Genomic DNA, 20680 nt, shown 5'->3' with positions numbered 1-20680 from the left:
TTCCCTTTCGGCGGCCCCATCCTTAGAGGGTACCGCCTCCCCGTGTGAGGGGCCAATGGCCGCCTCCCCCCGGGCGCTCCCATCCATAATGGGTGGCGCCCCACCTCTAGGGATCTTCCAATTACTGCTCACCGATCATGACCTTACCGCCACAGGCCGGATAGTTGACCGGCTATCCGGACCCCCCACAAAACTCCTACTAAAGGTCATGGCTACACAAACTTATTAACCAAGCTATGATGTCACCTATGAGTAAGACATTTCCCTCCCGGGACAAGTGGACCCCGTCTTCCAGATACATATGGTCCCCCCTGATACATCCATGTGGAACACAATGCAAATTTCTTGTACGAAACAACCTACCCAGTTTGTTATTAACCTTCTTTACTGATTGATTCAATGCTGACACAGAGAGGGCCCCCCGCCACACCTTCCGAGGAATCATGTATGACCATGCAATCGTGCACCCCGGAACCCTTCTCGCCAACCAACTTACTGAGGATAAGATTAACTCGAGCAGTACTCGTCGACCAATGGTCACCAAATCATTGCCCCCAGAATGCACTATGATTACAGACGGCGGTGACCTTGTCCGCCCCAACAGTCCCTCCATAAAACCTTGAAACTGGTCAATACAGAGCCCGCCCCTTCCGTGGAAGGTCACCCTGTACCCGTATTCCCCAGCCACGTGAATCATGTCACCTGCTTTGAATACGTCCGCGGCGCGCCTCACGTATGAGTGGCCAACGACCCACACCACTCTTCCCTCAGCCGGTGATCTTTGACCGCTGGTCCCCAGGTGTCGGGTCAACTGCACAGTCTGCCCCGCAAAGCCTGCTCGCGAAACTGAAAACCAAACAGAAGACAAGAAGCGTGAGTGCATGACATAAGCTTCACAACATGTGCAATCGCACATACCTTTTATAACAATTTGAGGACCAACGCCCCAACTGTTTCACCTTTTCAACACTCAGACCCCTGGCTGTAGCCTCTGTAGCAGCCCCTATCCGGAAGGAATGGTTCCCAAAATCGCTCGGGTCCAAGCCCGCTGCCGCGATTGTCATTGTTAACACCCGCTGAAACTGAAATCTAGTCAGTGGGGTGGCGTCGGTGTGCCTCAGCAAGCTCCCCCCCCATGATGCCGCCCTCTGCGCTAAATACTCCTTCACGCATTTTACCGGGCACATGGGAGACCCCGGGATCTGCTGGATCACCACACTGTCCCCGATGGCTCCCTGGTCGGTCGTGGACCTGGCCATTGTGACTATCATTGTGTCACCCCTTATCTGAATGTGTTCTCGACACAGACCTCCCCCCGTATCCTGCTTATTCCTTGCTACCTGTTCGCTTACCCGCATAGCCCCATGGAATGCTAATGCAAAAGCGGCCCGGAACAGCACTGTCTCTGATTGAGATGAACATGTCGCAGGGAGTACGGACATTAACAGGGACAACCTTTCTAGACCTATTGGGTGCCTCTCATCCACTCTACGACCCTCAAGGCGTTGCCACCCACGCAGAGCCTTCCTTACGAGAAAGGACGATGTGGGGTCCTGGATGCCATGAGCCTGCGCAATGAAGGCAATGGCGGCCATGTGCCTATTGGCTGTTGCCAGTGATCGGCCTGCCTGATGTAGTGATACCAGAAATTTCAGGACATACTCCTCCTGCCCCCAATGCTCCCCCCTAGCTGAACCCAAAAATTCCCAATAGGAACGGAACGCCCCTTCATATGCCTTCCTTGTCCTGGGTGCTAGACTCTCTCCCACGAGGTTTTGTAATCCGGGGCACAGAGAAACCAGAGAGCTTCGGCAAATGGTGCCGCCACCAAGTCCGCTGAGGGCAGAAAACCCCGGAAGGCCTGCATGTGGGAACGAAAGAGCGCATCAGCCGACTGGTTCAGTACCCCAGGCACGTGTCTTGCCCTAAAGTGGACGTTTAGTTTCATACATAGCAGGACAATTTCTTTCAGCAATCTCAAAATCCATTTGCAGCGTGCTGCCTGGTTCTTGATACATTCAACAACGGTCATATTATCAGACCAGAACACCCAGTGCGATCACGAAACCCTCCTGGCCATGTTTTCAATGCCACCAGAATGGGGAACAGCTCAAACCCAATGTTACCTGTGAGCCCACTATCGTGCCACCACGCCGGCCACGTTCGTGCCGACCATTGATTACCAAAGATGGCGCCAAAGCCCACACTCCCTGCCGAGTCGGTCCACAACCCCAGCTCTTCGGAGGAAGCTGGCGGTTTGTTCCACACAACGCGACCGTTGGAATCCGCCAGAAATGCCAGCCATATGCACATATCCTGGCGAACCTCTGCTGACAGTCGTGTGCGGTGGTGCCCTTCCTTGAGGCCCACCATGGCTTGTGCGATAGAGCGGGAAAAGGGGCGTGCCATCGGTATCACTCTAAGGGCAAAGTTAAGCTGACCCACAGCTTGTTGCAAATGATGGAGAGTTACTTTTTTCTCGCCGAGGCACATTTCAAGTGAGGCTTTAAATTTCATTACCTTCTCCTTGGGCAAACGGAAGCACCCCTCTACAGAATCGAGCTCAATTCCCAGAAACTCAAGTGAAGTATATGGCCCTACCGTCTTGCCCGGCGCAAGTGGCACGCCAAAACGTTTCATGAGATTACAGAATTCCCTCAAAGCCTGTGCACATTCCGTGTCCCCAGCTGCCCCCAGAAACAGAAAATCATCAAGGTAATGCATAACCTGCGTAAAGCCCGTGGCTCTGGTGAACGCCCACTGCAAAAAAGTACTGAACTTCTCAAAATAATTTACAAAAAGGGGGTGGTGATGAACAGAGTGTCTGAGTTAAACAGACCACTCTTACCCAGTCCAAAGATCAGGGCTTGATCCATCACCGTTATTTATCTCACTGCCCCATCCCAGCTCAGAATCTGGCTATATGCAAATCAGTCTGTCCCTGGCCCAGTGCATCATGGGAACAGGGCAGACTAAACTACCAAGCCAATTCTTCACCAGAAAGGAGACAAGCTACCGGGGACCGGTTTCTGGCATTTCAGCCTTCTTCGGCCCGGCTTGCTTGAATCCTGATGGAGCAGTGAGAAAGGGACTCATGTCTGAGTATACCCTGCCACACATATAGTGGCCAAAAACGATTTACAAAAAGGGGGTGGTGATGAACAGAGTGTCTGAGTTAAACAGACCACTCTTACCCAGTCCAAAGATCAGGGCTTGATCCATCACCGTTATTTATCTCACTGCCCCATCCCAGCTCAGAACCTGGCTATATGCAAATCAGTCTGTCCCTGGCCCAGTGCATCACGGGAACAGGGCAGACTAAACTACCAAGCCAATTCTTCACCAGAAAGGAGACAAGCTACCGGGGACCGGTTTCTGGCATTTCAGCCTTCTTCGGCCCGGCTTGCTTGAATCCTGATGGAGCAGTGAGAAAGGGACTCATGTCTGAGTATACCCTGCCACACATATAGTGGCCAAAAACGATTTACAAAAAGGGGGTGGTGATGAACAGAGTGTCTGAGTTAAACAGACCACTCTTACCCAGTCCAAAGATCAGGGCTTGATCCATCACCGTTATTTATCTCACTGCCCCATCCCAGCTCAGAACCTGGCTATATGCAAATCAGTCTGTCCCTGGCCCAGTGCATCATGGGAACAGGGCAGACTAAACTACCAAGCCAATTCTTCACCAGAAAGGAGACAAGCTACCGGGGACCGGTTTCTGGCATTTCAGCCTTCTTCGGCCCGGCTTGCTTGAATCCTGATGGAGCAGTGAGAAAGGGACTCATGTCTGAGTATAACCTGCCACACATATAGTGGCCAAAAACGATTTACAAAAAGGGGGTGGTGATGAACAGAGTGTCTGAGTTAAACAGACCACTCTTACCCAGTCCAAAGATCAGGGCTTGATCCATCACCATTATTTATCTCACTGCCCCATCCCAGCTCAGAACCTGGCTATATGCAAATCAGTCTGTCCCTGGCCCAGTGCATCATGGGAACAGGGCAGACTAAACTACCAATCCAATTCTTCACCAGAAAGGAGACAAGCTACCGGGGACCGGTTTCTGGCATTTCAGCCTTCTTCAGCCCGGCTTGCTTGAATCCTGATGGAGCAGTGAGAAAGGGACTCATGTCTGAGTATACCCTGCCACACATATAGTGGCCAAAAACGATTTACAAAAAGGGGGTGGTGATGAACAGAGTGTCTGAGTTAAACAGACCACTCTTACCCAGTCCAAAGATCAGGGCTTGATCCATCACCGTTATTTATCTCACTGCCCCATCCCAGCTCAGAACCTGGCTATATGCAAATCAGTCTGTCCCTGGCCCAGTGCATCATGGGAACAGGGCAGACTAAACTACCAACCCAATTCTTCACCAGAAAGGAGACAAGCTACCGGGGACCGGTTTCTGGCATTTCAGCCTTCTTCGGCCCGGCTTGCTTGAATCCTGATGGAGCAGTGAGAAAGGGACTCATGTCTGAGTATACCCTGCCACACATATAGTGGCCAAAAACGATTTACAAAAAGGGGGTGGTGAGCTTGTTTCCTTCCCAGTGTAAGAATTGGCTTTTGTAGTTTGGTTTGCCCTGTTCCCATCATGCACTGGGACAGAAACAGACTAATTTGCATACAGCCAGGTTCTGAAACTGGGATGGTGCAGTGAGCTAAAAAACGGTGTTGGATCTAGCCCTGATCTCTTGACTGGGTGAGAGCTTTCTGCTTAATTCAGAGACTCTGTCCCTCACCACCCCTTGTTGTAAATATTTTTGTCCACCCTAAGCGTGGAAGGGTATTCTCAGATGTGAGACCCTTGCTCATTGCACCATCAGGATTCAAGCAAACCGGGCCGAAGACGGCTGTAATGCCAGAAACCGGTCCCCGGGAGCTTGTTTCCTTCCCAGTGTAAGAATTGGCTTTTGTAGTTTGGTTTGCCCTGTTCCCATCATGCACTGGGACAGGAACAGACTAATTTGCATACAGCCAGGTTCTGAAACTGGGATGGTGCAGTGAGCTAAAAAACGGTGTTGGATCTAGCCCTGATCTCTTGACTGGGTGAGAGCTTTCTGCTTAATTCAGAGACTCTGTCCCTCACCACCCCTTGTTGTGAACTTCTCAAAATACGCACAAGAGATGGAGCAACCCATCGGCATACATTTATCCATATAGTAGCGTCCTTGAAACACAAAACCTAAGAGACGCTGATCGTGTGGGTGTACCGGGAGCAACCGGAACGCTGACTCGATATCTGATTTAGTCATCAGCGCCCCGGGCCCCAGGCGATTCAACATGGCGACGGCCTCATCAAAGGATGCGTACCGCACCATACAAACTCCCGGGTCAATCGCATCGTTCACCGAAAGACCCATAGGAGCCGACAAATTATGGATTAATCGAAACTCACCTGGGTCCTTCTTGGGGACTACTCCCAACGGTGAACAAACAAAATTAACAACAGGCGGATTCACATACGGTCCCGCAACCCGACCTCGGGTCACCTCCTTTGCAATCTTTGCCTGTACCACCGCTGTATTTTGTTGGACAGATAGTTGATTTTTACACTGTGCTTCCCCCCGAAAATCCCCCGCCGGGATGTGGAAACCATATGAGAAACCATCTCGCAACACCCCAGCGGAGACATGATCAGGGTATTCGCTCAGCCAAGGGATCAATGCCATGATGTCAACGGGAGTAGGTAACGCTGCCCCTCGGTCGATGTTAGACCTGTTTGGCTCCTCCTCTACCTCCTGTCTCACCATTCTTGGCTCTGCACAAACTCTCGGGGTGTGAAGACTGTCCGCACCCCGCACACTCATGCCTGAACTTGCATGTCCCTTGTGGCCTAGTGCATTTGCCTCCGTTAAAGCTCCAACAGACCCCTTTTTTACCTGAGTTCCCATTATTCTTTGTGTGCTGATCCCCGTTGGTGCCTGCCCGAAAGGGCGCCGCCGAATAATGGCGGGAAGGCTCTGTCCCATTCCCGCCAAAAGAAGACGACTTCGCCGTGCTCCGCATACCCTGCTTCTGCCATGAAATGGAGTCGAAACAATCCCACGTCAGGGATGAGTCGTGCTCCTTGGCCTTACGAAATTTGTTATCATAACACATCCATTGATTGCCTTCATATGATTCATAAAATTCCATAATACGTGTTTGATAACAGGCTAATTCCGACAACAGTTCAGGCCTACGTTCCCCCATGATTGCAGTGAACATTCCAAAGGCCCTGGCCCAATTAGAGATCGTTTCATCTACTCTGAAACCCGCCATTTTTGCACGCCATACATGTAACAACTCCTGATTTTTAACGTGCTCTATCTCATAGTGATCGGTCAACAGAGAAAACATATTCACATATTTATCAGCCCAGATCCTTTCTTTCACATCCATCGGGATATGCTGCACCACCCTTTCCCTCCTTGAGGGTAACGATCCCATCCCCGCCATTGGCAACGGCTGCTTACCCGAACCGGTAGCTGTATCTGTTGTTGCTGCCATTCCAACGCTCGCCGCCGGCCTTTCCGAGGGAACCTGCGGGGGAACAAGAGGACAAGGTGCCTTCGCAGCATCTCTCGATTGCCGCAACTGCTTCATTATTAACCTGGCCTCTTCGGCCGTGTCCCCTGATGCCCCACCACTCTCATTGTTCTTGCCCAACCATGTCGCCAACTGGGCGGCCAGTTCAGGAGGCATATCCCCCTCGCTAACGGGTGTAACTACCACAGGGATCGGCTGTCCCGCGTTCGGGATCGGAACTGGGGCCTCCACCGGACTGACCGGGCTCGCTGGAGGGGACTCGGGCACCGGGGCCTCCTCTCCTGCCGCCCTATTCCTGGCCCTTTTACCTCTCCCGGCAGGGACTACTCCCGGCAATGCTGGTCCGATGACTTTCTTCGGTCTACCCGTGCCATTCATTGCCGCCATCTGCTTCTTCATGTTCGCCATGTCCTTCACCAGCATGTGAAGCATTTGTTCGGTCCCCAACTTCTTTCCGACCTTCTTGCCAGGCTTCGTTCACGGATATTTGATTCAAGGTCCTGGATCCAAAGCTTCGGACTCACTGAAAGAGAAACACAAAAGATTACACGTTCTCAAAATTGGCTCCTCGTTCCGTCTCGGGCTCACGTGCAACGAGGGGGTGCATCTTCCAAGCACGGGAACAAGAGGATGCTTCCTTCGATTGTTGCTCCTTTTATTCTTCCTCGGGAGGGCGTGGACCCTCCTCCAACCGCCTACGGGGCATGTCCAACGGTGTAGGTGTCTAGGATAACCCCTCTTGGGCGGGAAAAGGCGTGCCCCGGCTACGCCACTTCGGGCATACCAGCCGAGACACGCCTCCCGCCCAAAATGGTTTCCCGGGGGGATCGGGGCACCCGACCATACATTCGGGGGGACCGAGTGGTCGCCCCTTTCCATATGCTCTGTGTCAGAGTGACGGTGGCGATGCAGGTGCTGCGCTGATTTCACAGCTGCGAAGCAGGTGCTGGTCGATTCTTCAGTGGCGTAGCATCAGAGTGGGTGCCACGGACAGTGGTGACACTGTGCTAGGGTCTCCTGCAATGGAGATTTTTCAGCTGCAAAGCAGGTGCTGCGTCAAGAAAACAAGTGCTGAGAGTCGGTGTGTGGATTTTCTCACTAGGTTACACTCCCAAGGGCCCAGGAACTGGATTTGGCACCACCTGGCAAGTCAGGGCTCTCAGCAGAAGATCCCAGGCACTGGTAGGTGAAGTGTTTGATGGCCCTGTAACTTCTTAACAGGAGGCCAGCATGCACAAGGTCTTGGAGAGACTTGGAAGCAGTATGTAGAAAGCAAAGTCCAGTTTCACTCCCAGGCCTGAAGCAGCATTCAGCAGCCCAGCACAAAAAAGCAACAGACAGAATGGCAGTCTCTCCTGCAGCATCCAGCTCTTCCTCCTGGTAGAATGTGCTCAGTCCAGAAGTGTTCCTAATTTATGGTGTCAGAGGTCCTATACACTATACCCATTTTTGTTTGAAAAAAGCAAACTTCAAAGGAAAGTCTTTGTAGTAAACAAGACCCCACATTTCCCTGACCTGGCTCCAGACACACTGCAGTGGGGTGGAGGCAGCTTTGTGTGAGGACAGACACAGCCCTATTCAGGTGTCAGTGACAACTTCTCCCACCACTCTAGCTCAAGACGGACCATCAGCCTGGTGATGGCTCATCAGGATATACAAGGCACACCCCAGCTCCCTTTGTGTGACTGTCTAGAGTGAATACACAAGAGTCCAACTGTCAGGCAACACCGAACATGTATTCCACAGACAGGCAGAGCAACAGAATAGTTAAGGAAAATAATGCCCATTTTCTAAAGTTGCCATTTTAAACACGCAATGTATGTATTTTTAAAATTGTGAGTTCAGAGACCCCAAACTTCAAAACTCTATATGCTTCCAATAGGAAAATACACTTAAAAGATATTTCAAGGCAATAACCATGTTACCCTATGTGGGAGATATTCCTTTCGATGGTGGGATATGAAATTATCAGTATTTCACTATTAGGACATGTAAAACGCAAAAGTACATGTCCTACCTTTTAAATACACTGCACCCTACCAATGGGCTGCCTTGGGCCTACTCAAGGGGGGACTTACATGAAAATACAGGGAAGGATTGGACCTTCAAGTAGGTGAACTTGCCAGGTAGAAATGACAGTTTAAAACAGCACACAGGCTCTGCAGTGGCAGGTCTGAGACATGATTGCAGGGTTACTCAAGTGGGTGGCACAATTAGTACTCCAGGCTCACTAGTACCATTTGATTTACAGGCCCGGGGCATGCCTGGTGTACTGTACTATGGACTTACTAGTAAATCAAATATGCCAATCATGGATAAACCAGTCACCAATACAACTTACACAGAGAGCACTTGCACTTAGCACTGGTCAGCAGTGGTAAGGTGCTCAGAGTCCTAAAACCAGCAAAAACAAAACACAGTACACAGCCAAAAACAGTAAGTTAGAAGCAAAAAGACTGGGGAAATCACACCAAAAGTTGCCAGGTCTTACACTATGTACTTGCTTAAAAATCCCAGCACGTTGCTGGCTAAAAGTCCAGGACTGCTTGAAGGTGTCACACATGGCATGAGGGGTGTGTAGATGGGATGTATATGAGTTGTGCAGATCAGTGTGGGTGCCAACCACACGAGGGCATCTGGAACAGCTTACTGTTTGGAAGAAGGGACTGACTGCACTGGGGGATTTATATGAGGATAACACTTTGCTTCCCTTCGCTACAGTGCAGGAACAATACAACTTATCTTGCTGCAATTTTCTGCTCCATTCAGCACTCATTGCGGCCATTCAAAAACACTGGAGAGAGGGATTGCTTGAACCACAGTTATAAATGGCCTGCCAATATGTAGTATCAGCAGCGGGAACCTTTAAAGCAGTCGCCTGCCTTTATAGGCGCATGACCCAAGAAGCACTGACTCTGTTAATGACATTACGAAAAAATGGGAGGGGGACCTGGGTGATGAGATTCCTGAGCAAAAGTGGGCTTAACTAGTCGAACGGGCATGGAAAAGTACTAGAAATGCCCGCATTCAACTGATGCATTTTTATATCCCCCTCAGGGCATACCTTACCCCAGCCAAAATCAATAAATATTTTGGTACTACTTCGGCAATGTGCCTGCATTGTAACACGGAGGGAGCAGATTTTCGCCATAGGATGTTTGATTGTCCCCCAGCTGGAGAATTATTGGGAAGACGTAGTAACACCACTAAATGAAATCACTGATAGAGATGTAGAACCCAATATAGGCCCCTGCCTGCTGCACTGGTTCCCCCAAACATCAAAGAATAAAGTCATTAGCAAGTTTTTGGACTTGGGCCTTCTTCTAGCTAAAAGAGACATTACAGCACATTGGAAGTCAAAGAAGGGCCCAGGTGTTCAGAGATGGAAGACTGAGTTACTCATATGGGTGGAAAGTGAGGGAACAGTTAGATTACAGCTAGCTAAATGCGCAAATAGCGAGAAAGCTCTGGAGGCAGCGACAGCTTGGGAAACCTTAGTAGTTTTGCTGAAAATTCCGGACACTGACCTGGATGAGGACCCTGTAGCAGTCGCATCTGCTGATTCGACCTGATTAATGCCTAACCTATAGCTTGATGCATATGCCCTCTGCTGTCACACATTCCCCTGCTTCTGACACAGAGGTATTTCCCTGCGGTTCGGTAGATAACTTTTAATGTAATTACCTGCAATAAATATAGATGTTGATATAACCATTGTTAAGTGTGACACGCCGGGGAGGGATAAGAGGGAGGGTGGGAGTATTTTTAATTGTGAGACAGGGATATTTACTATGTTCTCCTTTACGAACAATTGGATGCTGCTACTTCACTTGTTTATCAATGATTTTGTTTACATCTGATATCATTGTAATGTAGAGTGGACCACTGTATATGTCTGTTAAGACTATGTCACTTGTTACTAGGCACGGCATGCCAAGATTTCCTTAAATGAACACCTGCTTGCCTATATATTCTGCTGATGATTGTATTGTTATGTTTTGAAGAAACTTTTTTTTACAATTGTTTTTAAAAAATGTATCTGTGTGGGTGCCATTTGTACCATCTGTGTACATGAATGCCTGTTCAAAACAGGTAGCTTAAACTATAGCACTAATCATCAATAGGTTACATGACTCAAAATAATTCGAAAAACTGTTGAAAATTTTACTCATCTTCATCCCAAAAAGCGTGGCATAGAGACCTGATCATAAGACAAAAGATTTTCTTTATATTTTGATATTTGTAACCTGCATTTCAAATGCAAAAAAGTATCCAAGCCCCAGAATACAAAGAAAAAAATACAGGAGTGGATGAGCTGCTCATACTTGAGATGGGACTGCTTGAGAACCTCTGCCCAACTACTACACATTGAGGTGTGTATCTATTGTGCACCAATGCAAGGCCTACTATACATCACTTATGGCACCACAAGGAACACAGTGCTGTGTTGCTGACCTGTTAGAAATTGGGTTTCTGGCTGGCTAGGGCTTGCCCTAAGCCAGGAAGAAACCACCACTCTAGTCAGGGTAAAGGAGTTGCACGCTGAAGATAACCCCTGCTCACCCCCTTGGTAGCTTGGCACGAGCAGTCAGGCTTATCCCAGAGGCAATGTCTAAAGCTTTTGTGGAACACACACACAGAAGCAACACACTAGGCACACTACAAAAGAGACTCCACACAAGGCTATATAAAAAATAGCCTTTGTATTATCCAAAACACATTAGAATCATAATCACACAATATACACTGTGCCAACTGGCACTAGGCAATAATTTACAGGGGATTATATACATGACAGAGCCAATCAGGCCACTGTCAAAACCATCACAAAGCACAAGTAGTAAAAGTAAAACACAACCAGTAACTACTGGCAAAATACCGTACTCAGCATTAGCAACATAAACGCATTATGTCTGCATCACATTAGGCATAAAACACGTTCTGCATAAGCATGAACACATAATGCAAGCTCACATTAATAATGCACCACAGTACCCTAACACAGTGCATTCATCCTCTTTGCGCTCCCACCAGAACACAAAATGACCAAACATGACCCCAGGCCAACTGGCCTTTCTCTGGGGTCCAATGCCCTTTGTCCCAAATGTCAGGGCGTAAAGCTAGGACCTTCCACTGGCCCTTTGGCTGCCTTGGCAACAAGAACAATAAGCGTAATGTACTGGAGGGCGGGGTGCACCTCACCCCTCCTCTTCACCTAAAAGAAATGGCCCCACGTAGCAGCTGCCCGCACTCTTGCAGTGTAGCTGAGAGAATTGGGCCTGGCACCACTGTGCCTCTCAGGTCCCACTCAGGTAACCAAAGTGGCCCCCAAATTTGCCAAGAAAAGAAATGCTACCCCGTGGCAGCTGCCCGCGCTGCAGCTGTGAAAGCAGCACTGGCACTAACTGGGCCTCCTATGTCCCACTCACCTGGACTCAGGGAACCAAATTGCCCCCAATGCTGTGTGAGTCTCTGCTGTGAGAGTCTCCTTTACCGGGACTCTCCTGGTGCCACTCACAGTACCACCAATGCGCTGACTTCAGCCTCCCTCACCGGGGCTGTTCAGGTGCCACTCCCGGCACCGACAATGCTTTGTGGAGCCCCCCCTCATGGGGCTCCTCTGGCTAACGACTCTGCGGGCCTCTGGATGCACCAACGGTGCTACTCCCCTGGCCCTCTGCTCATCGGATGGAGTCTGGGTCGTCGCATGGCTGCTCGCCAGCCCTGGGTAGGTTCCCGCCTGGCTTCTGCTCACGGGATGGAGGCCACAAGGCTCAGATTCTTCTCCCATGTGTGAGGCTCCCACCGGCATAGGGGGGCCCGCCCGCTCCGCTGACACAGAGGATTCTTGCATGCTGAGAAATTGCCACGCAGCAACCTGACATCTTGTGAAGGGTGTCCAAGACAGGGTCCTTCCCTCCAACCCATCAAGTAATGGGGTTGGATGGTCCCTTGGGGGAGTTTTGGCTCTACACGTACACAAACTCTATGTACACTTAGAGTAGGGTTTGCATAGTTGGAGTATGCTAGATTACTGTCTTGTTTATATGCCTGCATATATACACTGTTTTATCACCATGGTATACCTATATCTAATATTTGTGCTTTTGGTGCTTATAACCATGTTTATCTGATTCTGTCTACTAATCATTGCAGTACACATATTGTATGCAAGCACTTTTGTTGGATAGGAGAGCAGAGAGACGGGACGGTAGATCTTTGATTCAGCTGGGTTGGTGGATGGTTTTTTGAGGAGGGGCCTCACTTCATTGTGTTTCCAGTCCTCAGGGAAGGAGGCTGTGTTGATGGAGGTGTTCAGGACCTACCTGAGCTCATCGTCAATCGTCTTGCTTCCAAGGTTGAAAACGTGCTGGGGTTAGGGATCCGAGGGTGCTCCAGAGTGCAGGGAGTTCAAGATAGAAATAGTGTCTTGCGCGGTGAGGAAGTCCTGGCGGGTGAGTAGGTGTTTGAGCTTCGTGTTCATGGGTGTGAGCTGGTTGGTGCTGTTGGCAGAGGAGGGTTGGCATTCAAAATTGTCATAGATGGCAGCGATCTTGTCATGGAAAAAGTCAGCATGGTTGTTGCACAGTTTGTGGGAGGGTGTAATGTCATTCTCGATGGCTGAGGTATTGGTGAACTCCTTCACAATGGTAAAGAGTTCCTTGCTGTGTTTTGCGCGGACCCCAATGCGGTCTGCTAAGGTGTTCTTCTTTGTTCCTTTCAGAGGCAGTGGTACTGGTTGAGAGTGATCCCGGGGACGGTGCGGTCTTCATCTTTTTGCTGATGCGTCATTCCATTCTAGTTGCCGGCAGTTGCAATTGGTGGAGTGCAGTTCCTTGGTGAACCAGTATGCTCTTTTAATTTGTCCTTTGACCTTGGTTGTCTTGGCAGTGGCGATGGTGTTGATGCATTCTGTGATCCACTGGGAGAATTGTTTTTTTGCTGCTTGTTCTGGTTCGTGTATGTAGAGTCTGGGAGGTGGGAGCAGAGAGCGTTGTTGCACTGGTCTTCTGATACCTTTTTCAAGTGCACGTAGATATGGAGGGCATGGTGTCAGAGTAGGTGGGCCCTGAGATGGTGAAGTGGATACTGTAGTAGTCGGAACAGGTGAGTTGTGCCGTGTGGTTGTACCGGACTGTCACTGGAGGTGAAGATGGGGGTCAAGAGTGTGTCCAGTGATGTGGGTACGGTCGGTGACAAGCTGCTTGAGGCCAATGTTGCTCATGCTCTCCAGGGGGTTGGGGGTATTGGCATCCCTAGGGTCATTGAGGTGGAAGTTGAGGTACCCTCAGCAGACGTAGTGCTTTGAGTTGAATGTGAGCGGGTGATGAGGTTTGAAATGGGGCTGCAGAAGCTGGGACATGGTCCTGGTGGTCTGTAGGAAAGGGTACTTCTGATGATGCTTTTTCTGTCTGTTTGGAGTTGGAAGTTGAGGTGGTCCATTACCGGGGTCAGGTCATCGGGAAATGTTGTACAGCTAATGGTGTCCACGTAGATGATGGCTCTTCCACCTCCATGTTTGTTGGTCTGGTCCCCGTGTGTTATCTTGCAGCCTTCGGGGATGGCAATGGGAATGTCTGGAGCAGAGGCAGGTTTAGCCAGGTTTCTGTGAGGAAGAGGATATCCGAAATGAGGGATGAGATTGTGTCCCAGATCTCAATGTTGTATTTACTGAGTGATCATTTGTTGAGTAGGGTGCACTGGAGTTGTGCCGTGGTGGTCTTGGTCGATGTGCCTGAAGCTGTGAGCAGTCAGATCTTCAGGAGGAAGTAGGCGGCTAAGGCAGTGGTAGCGGGGGGAGCGGCACACAAGACTAAGTGTGTAGGCATTTATATTGCGCACTGCTACCCGTAGGCGTCCTGGCGCTTCGACCGCCGCGAAACCCTTCCTGGCTTCCCTGAGAGATGGTCCCTTAATGGGTATCTCCAGGGTGAGACCAGGCATCCCCGGCGGTCTGGGGGGCCGTTAGTGAAGATGAGGCAAGCTAATGCCCAGAGTTGCCGAGTGTGATCGCTGATCAGAGTGGGCACCGAGGCAAGAGAATTATCGAGTCCGCTGACCCTGGTCCAGAAACCTGCCGCGCCGGGAATCGAACCCTGGTCCCGGGCCGTCCTCTGCTCTCGGGTCTGCCGCCTCTAACCAGTGAGCCACACTACTTCACACTAAGAGTTCAGTGGCCTCCATAAGTAGTCCTGGGAGGTGCAGGCAGGGAGAGAGGTGGGATGGCAGGGAGCCTGGACCTGCGGGCATCTGAAAATGGTGGGAGCGGGCGTGGGCGGGGCTACAGCTGATCGGATGCCAACAACTACTGAGAGTTGCAAAGTAACCAAGATGGCAAAATAAAAACCCAGAAAAGGCTCAAGTAGAAACCCAATATGCCGGCGTACAAGGCAAGTGGTCACCCTACAGTAGGACCAAACCAGTGACCTGAGGGCTCTGAGCAGTCATACCTTCAGGCAGTTGAGGCAGCAGGGGGAGCGGCACACATGACCAAGCGGTCAGGGGCCACTCCACTCTATACCACTTCACTCTACTCCACTCTACTCCACTCCACTCTGCTCCACTCTACACCCCTCCACTTGGCACCCCTCCACTCCACTCTTCAACACAATACTTTACTCTACTCTGTAGCAAATTGTTTATCTTATAATGCAAATGCCAATCCGTGACAGTGTTTTACGTAGGTGGAGTTAAATTATGCGAATTATAAGGGTTGGGCAGATTGGGCGGAGCTTTGGGACAGTGGGTAAGGTAAATTTTAAAGTAAGTAATTGAAAGCTGTGCTGCAAATTGTCCCAGAAAATACTTTTCAAATGTTGGCAACTATGTATTTGCACTCGCTTTGCAGAGGGCTAGGTTAGGGAGGAGGACTGGAAAGTTAGGGTGGTATGGGGGGGCCGTTAGGGCCAGAGAGGGAGCTCCTCAGGTTGTGTCCCTCTCCCCTCAAAGAAGAGGAGGGGCATACATTAGTCTGTTATTCTCCTTTTCTTGCCAGAGGCACAGTTCACACTATATAAAACTACAAAAAAATGAACGTTTCTTGAGACACTGAAACACAAGGACACAAACGAATACGTCATTCGGGGTATGGAGGCCCTACCGTTGTCAGTTCTTGCAGCTTAGGGTCCTTCAGGGAGCTGGTCTGGATATACCGCCTCTTTTCACCTAGGAGTGGGGGAAAAATCTGCGTTCAGTATGGGCTTCAGTGACGTTGCTACGGTATCGACAACAAACATGTTGAGTTGCACGCGATGCCTCCCGTTCGACAAACAGAGATCGATACTGAGCAATTACTGACCAGCATGTAATTAATTATCTTTTCAGGGTCTGGCCCGAGACGGCAGAATAGACATTTCGAAAGAACGAACAAAGAGTTTGAATCTATTGCTGGCTGGTTCGTGAAAGCCTGTTGTAAAGATTACGCTTAATTGCAGACAGGAGAATTGCTTCCATTAAAAGCAAGAGAGAGGCAGGAAAATTACTGCGTGCGCCAGAAGTGGCCAAGAATTGGGCCTAAAGCAGAAAAACAAGCAAGGTGTCATGTCCCGCTGTCCTCACCTGGGGTGGTGGTGGTACAGTCCAGCGACGGCTGGTCGTCGGAAGCAGAGTGTTTAAAAGCATTCAGGTAATCAGGGTCCATTGTGACTCTCTGGAAGGACATTCAAGAAGTGTTTGTTACTTCACAGCACACGTGTAGAGCTTATTTCAGTTTAATGCGTTTATAGCGCTGCTGCGCCACGAGGCACTGGAGAACCACGTGTCGCGAAGAAACACAATAAACCTGTGATACAATAAACGTATGATACACACTTTCCGTTGTGGAATAAATGAATAGCAGGATGAATTTATAGCAGAAATTAACTACACAGTAAACTGTTGACAGGTTGAACTTTTTTATTCAGGAATAGATTAAAAGGTGCGTTTTTTTCCATTTTCCACATAGGGAATAGTTTTCAAGTAGTCTTTAGTGTCATTACATCACCCTCCTCCCCCCTTCCCAGCCATTTTAGCATCCTGAGTAGGGGGGGCGGGGGGAGGAAGGGGGGGTCAACCAGTACCGCGTAACATGAAACTTTTAAGTTGGTGTTTTACTGTGAGACCAGGCCTCCAAGAAGATCCTAAATACAAACTCTTACGCGGAAGTAAGGGGGGGGGGGGGGGTAGGGGGGTTGGAGGGAGGATTTGTGGTTTGAGCAGAAATAAAGATGAAGGTAAGATGGATGGCTCGAGAGATAAAAGGATTGGTAGGAAAGGATGGATGATGGATAAAAGAGGAAGGCAGGCAAAAGACAAGGAAGAAAGGGGAGAAGAATGGATAATAAGATGGATGGGTGTCTGGATGGAGAAAGTACAAACGAGGATAAAACGCAAGATGGCAAAAGACAAAGAATGACGGAAAGCAGGAAGGACAAAACACAAGAAAGGAAGGAAATACAAGAATTTCCTGAGGAGGAGCGCGATCTGCTACACAACTTTCGGGTTGGATTTCCTTACCCATTCACTCAGAGCTATTTGGGACATGGAGGGGTAATTTATTTTCCTGGCTACTATCTTTTTTAAGTCCATAAAAAGAAACAGACTTAAACGTTTGTTTACAGAGACGCATAAAACCGGACTGTAGAAAAGTGAAATGCCTTTCTATCCCTCCTATTTTTTATAACTATTCCATAGCACGCAGATCCTAACATTTTCTCCACGTTTTACTTTGCCTGCTTAGTTCCGTTACCCGTTAGATTTAGGCCTATTTCTAAATTTATTGTATTTATTTTCAACGGATCTAAGCCTGTAGTATTGAGCGTCACTTATATACACCTAAGATATAGTTGCAACCAAGTTTTAATTGAAATGAAGCACATCAACTGGTTCACATGCAGCTCACAGGTCCAGAATAAATATGACGTATATTTGCGAAATAAAATCTTGTGCATAGGAGCATTTATAGTATTTACATGCAAATTGAATATGTGGCAGTCCTGCTTCCTTATAGGGCAGTTCTTCATGGCACATGCCCAATAAAAAAAAAAACAATTCGGATTGATTTAGGCAGGACAGCATACATGTGTAACACCAGGCATTAAGTCCATGTAGTGTTTTTCTCTGGAGGCCGTGTTTTCTGAACTCGCCCCTTTTGCATACAACTGTATTTTTACTAGTCTCTCCCACTCCAGTCTCACGGGCGGCCTGTTGCTCTAGGAAGCGGTTTACATAGAACCCACGCTTCTCTTGAACGGTTAATCCCTCAGTGGTTTGGCTGCCTTTCCTCATATCCGGAGAACGCTGCTTTCCTCCACAGCTTGTGTTGCAATTACCAAACGTCTCTTCAGGAGATCCTGGGCTTAAACTACTCACTGTTTATGTAGCTGCGTCTGTGTCCCTGATCTGCCTGTATTCTTCTGGAGATTGTATCCACTGCACTGAGACACACAACACGAGGCGAGCCATTACTAATAGAGGGTGGGAACCCAAGTCCAACCTTTTTAGTGGAGAGAGACAGAGGTGCAGAGATAGAGAGAGGCAGTCAGCTGCGTGTCTGGTGGCCCACTGTAATCAGAACACACTGAGTCAATAAAAGTGGCTCAGAACCAGGGTCGGATAAGGATCACAATTTGGCCCGGGCACTGCCAAAAAAAGTGGCCCACATTCGCAGGGCGAGCACTTTCATGAAGCACCATTTGGTTACTCTCAGAGGTCTTATTTGTAGAGAAATGTTTGGTAAATTAAGTGTTTTAAAGCTTACAGAGCCAGTAACATTGGTAAAGACTAGGACAATTGCGGCCGGCATTAATCAGCGGGGTGTCGGGGGGAGGTTCGGGAGGGGGATAATACATAAAAAAACCTACCTTTCGCCGGGTCCTACATTTTCCTGCTCTCCTGCCTCTGGCAGGAACAGGAAACAGGCAGCCTCCCTCCCCTAAGCCAATCACAACGCTGCAATGGCAGCATTGTGATTGGTTGGGACACTGACCAGCCAGGCCCTATGGGGAGGCAATTTTCTCCATGTAGGCTGCCGGCAGCCTACATGGAGAAAAGATAGAGTGTGTATGACTGGTTTGGTTAGCCCCAGAGGGCCAACCAGTCAGCGTCCTCAGCAGTGGGTAAGCCACTCCTCCCCTGCCCTAGACCAGACCAGCCACGCCCCAACCAAACCTTTCTGCTTTGTCGCAGTGCGAGAAGCAGAAACCTAAAATTGTAGTTTTACCATTTTATTTTTCTGCTTCTCGCACTGCGAGAAACCAGTGAGGCGACGCTCCTCCGCCCTAATGGAGGAGCTGCCCCTGGACTAGGAGCACTGCAGATCTCAAAACTGAATACTTACCTGCAGTCTTAATGCTCCGCACAATGTAGTTAGATACTCTTTCCTACCCCATCTATGTCCTTGACTCTGATCATCACATAAATCAGAAATCTATTGCAAACTCAAGGGGAAAGGGTTAGACAGCAATCCCTGGGAATAGAACAAGTAATAACAAAAGTAAGAGGAAGAGCAGCTCTGAACCTCTGGCTTGGAGAATTGAACCTCTAATGACAAACAGTAAAGAAATATTAATTTTGCATATCAGCCGTAAAAACATTTTGCAAGACACTCAAAAGAAATTAAATCTAGCTCCCTCACTAATTTTGCACTTTTCCCTGAACATAAGTACCTTATGACGCCTTGTCCTACCTCTCCTCTTTCTTTGTGTGCCCTACTCTAGTTAGTCAGTTATCCCCAGTTCTGCTGGGTAGTACCAACCGGGGGAGGGGTAAAAAGAGGAGTGTGAATAGAGAGGTAAAGAGATGGTATAATGAGAGAGGTGAAGTAAAACTAGAAGTCCGGCAGTGATAGGTGTGATTGGTAGAGACATAAGGTAAAGACAGAAAGATCAGATAGTCAGGAGAAAAGGAACATAGCTATAGAAAGAGGAAGAAGTAGGTAGATAATGTGTAAGTGATATAGGTAATACTTTGTGGTCATGCAAACCGAACCTTCTTCACATTTCCAAAGAGAATATGAATCAAATGCCACACATAATTCAGAAGAAGTAATAAACAACCACTGTTCTCAGAATCATGGTTCAAGTGACCTGCAGACAGCTAGTGACATTGGTTTAAATATTCAGTCTATGTAACAATCCCTCACAATTCTTCACATCCCCCTCCATGTGAAAGACGCATGCTGTAGCACCAAATCGGAAGCACGTTCTGTGGGCCACATGCATGATAACAAAATACAATCAACCAGAAAAAGTTGTGCAATACCAAATGGCCCTTCTCTTGCAGGCAGTATAGAGCCACATGTTTAGTCATAACAGGGCCTAAGCCCTCAAAAATACTGAGGCAGTTATCTTACAGAAAATCTCCTCTATGTTTGGCAATAATGATGAAAAACATAGAAAATCAGCGTTAGATTTGGGGTTCTCTAGTTGGCACAGGTAGGTACTTGTGACAAATAGGGACCCTTGCCTCTAGTCAGGATAAGGGGATTACACTCCCAAAATAACCCCTGCTCACCCCCTTGGTAGCTTGGCATGAGCAGACAGGCTTATCTCAGAGGCGGTGTGTTAAGCATTTGTGACCACATACAGTAACCCAGTGACAACACTACAAATGGACACCACACAGGTTTTATATAAAAAATAAGTATACTTTATATAGAGTTACCACAAGACCATAAACGACAAAAATACACAATACTGTTACTTTAAGATGGTAGATTAAGCTTAGTTCAGTTCAGTTCTTAAGATGCGACACTTTGCATCAATGTACCTTACGATGCGTTGCGCTTCCACAACAAGCAATGTTGCAGCAATGGAAATGCGGTGAAGTTCGGGTGCAAAGAAATAAAGATGATGCTCTGTCCTTGATGCGACATGCTTCCCGATGATGCAGCGACATTTGCGGCGACGTCGATCCTCTTCCCCGGTGATGCGGAATACTTCACAAGATGCGAGCCGCGACCTGCCCTGCGACAAGCTTCCCAGCGATGCGGCGGCGTCTGCGACGACGTCGATCCTCTCTGCTGGTGATGCAAGTTGCTTCTACAATGATGGGAGCCGCGACAGGACCTGCGGCACTCTTCCCGGTGATGCGGCGGCCTCTGCGGCGACGCCGATCCTCTTCTCCGGTGATGAGCCTCGACAGGCCCTGCGACATGCTTCTCA

At 48.9% G+C, this 20680-nt stretch overlaps 1 protein-coding gene across 1 annotated transcript in view; it reads right to left on the bottom strand.

Moving 5' to 3' along the window:
• Nucleotides 1-20680, bottom strand: part of PARVG (parvin gamma) — a 352500-nt gene that overhangs the window by 280062 nt on the left and 51758 nt on the right. Inside the window, exons 2-3 of the mRNA XM_086952730.1 lie at nt 16098-16188; nt 15640-15704 (exon numbers count right to left, since the gene is read on the bottom strand). Of these exons, the coding sequence (XP_086808856.1) occupies nt 15640-15704; nt 16098-16179 (147 nt within the window). The 5' untranslated portion in view covers nt 16180-16188. The remainder of the gene's footprint in view (nt 1-15639; nt 15705-16097; nt 16189-20680) is intronic.

This window comes from Lissotriton vulgaris, chromosome 1_2, assembly GCF_964263255.1.
Source record: "Lissotriton vulgaris chromosome 1_2, aLisVul1.2, whole genome shotgun sequence".
NCBI classification, from domain to species: domain Eukaryota; kingdom Metazoa; phylum Chordata; class Amphibia; order Caudata; family Salamandridae; genus Lissotriton; species Lissotriton vulgaris.
This window is presented reverse-complemented; position numbering and strand designations above follow the sequence as displayed.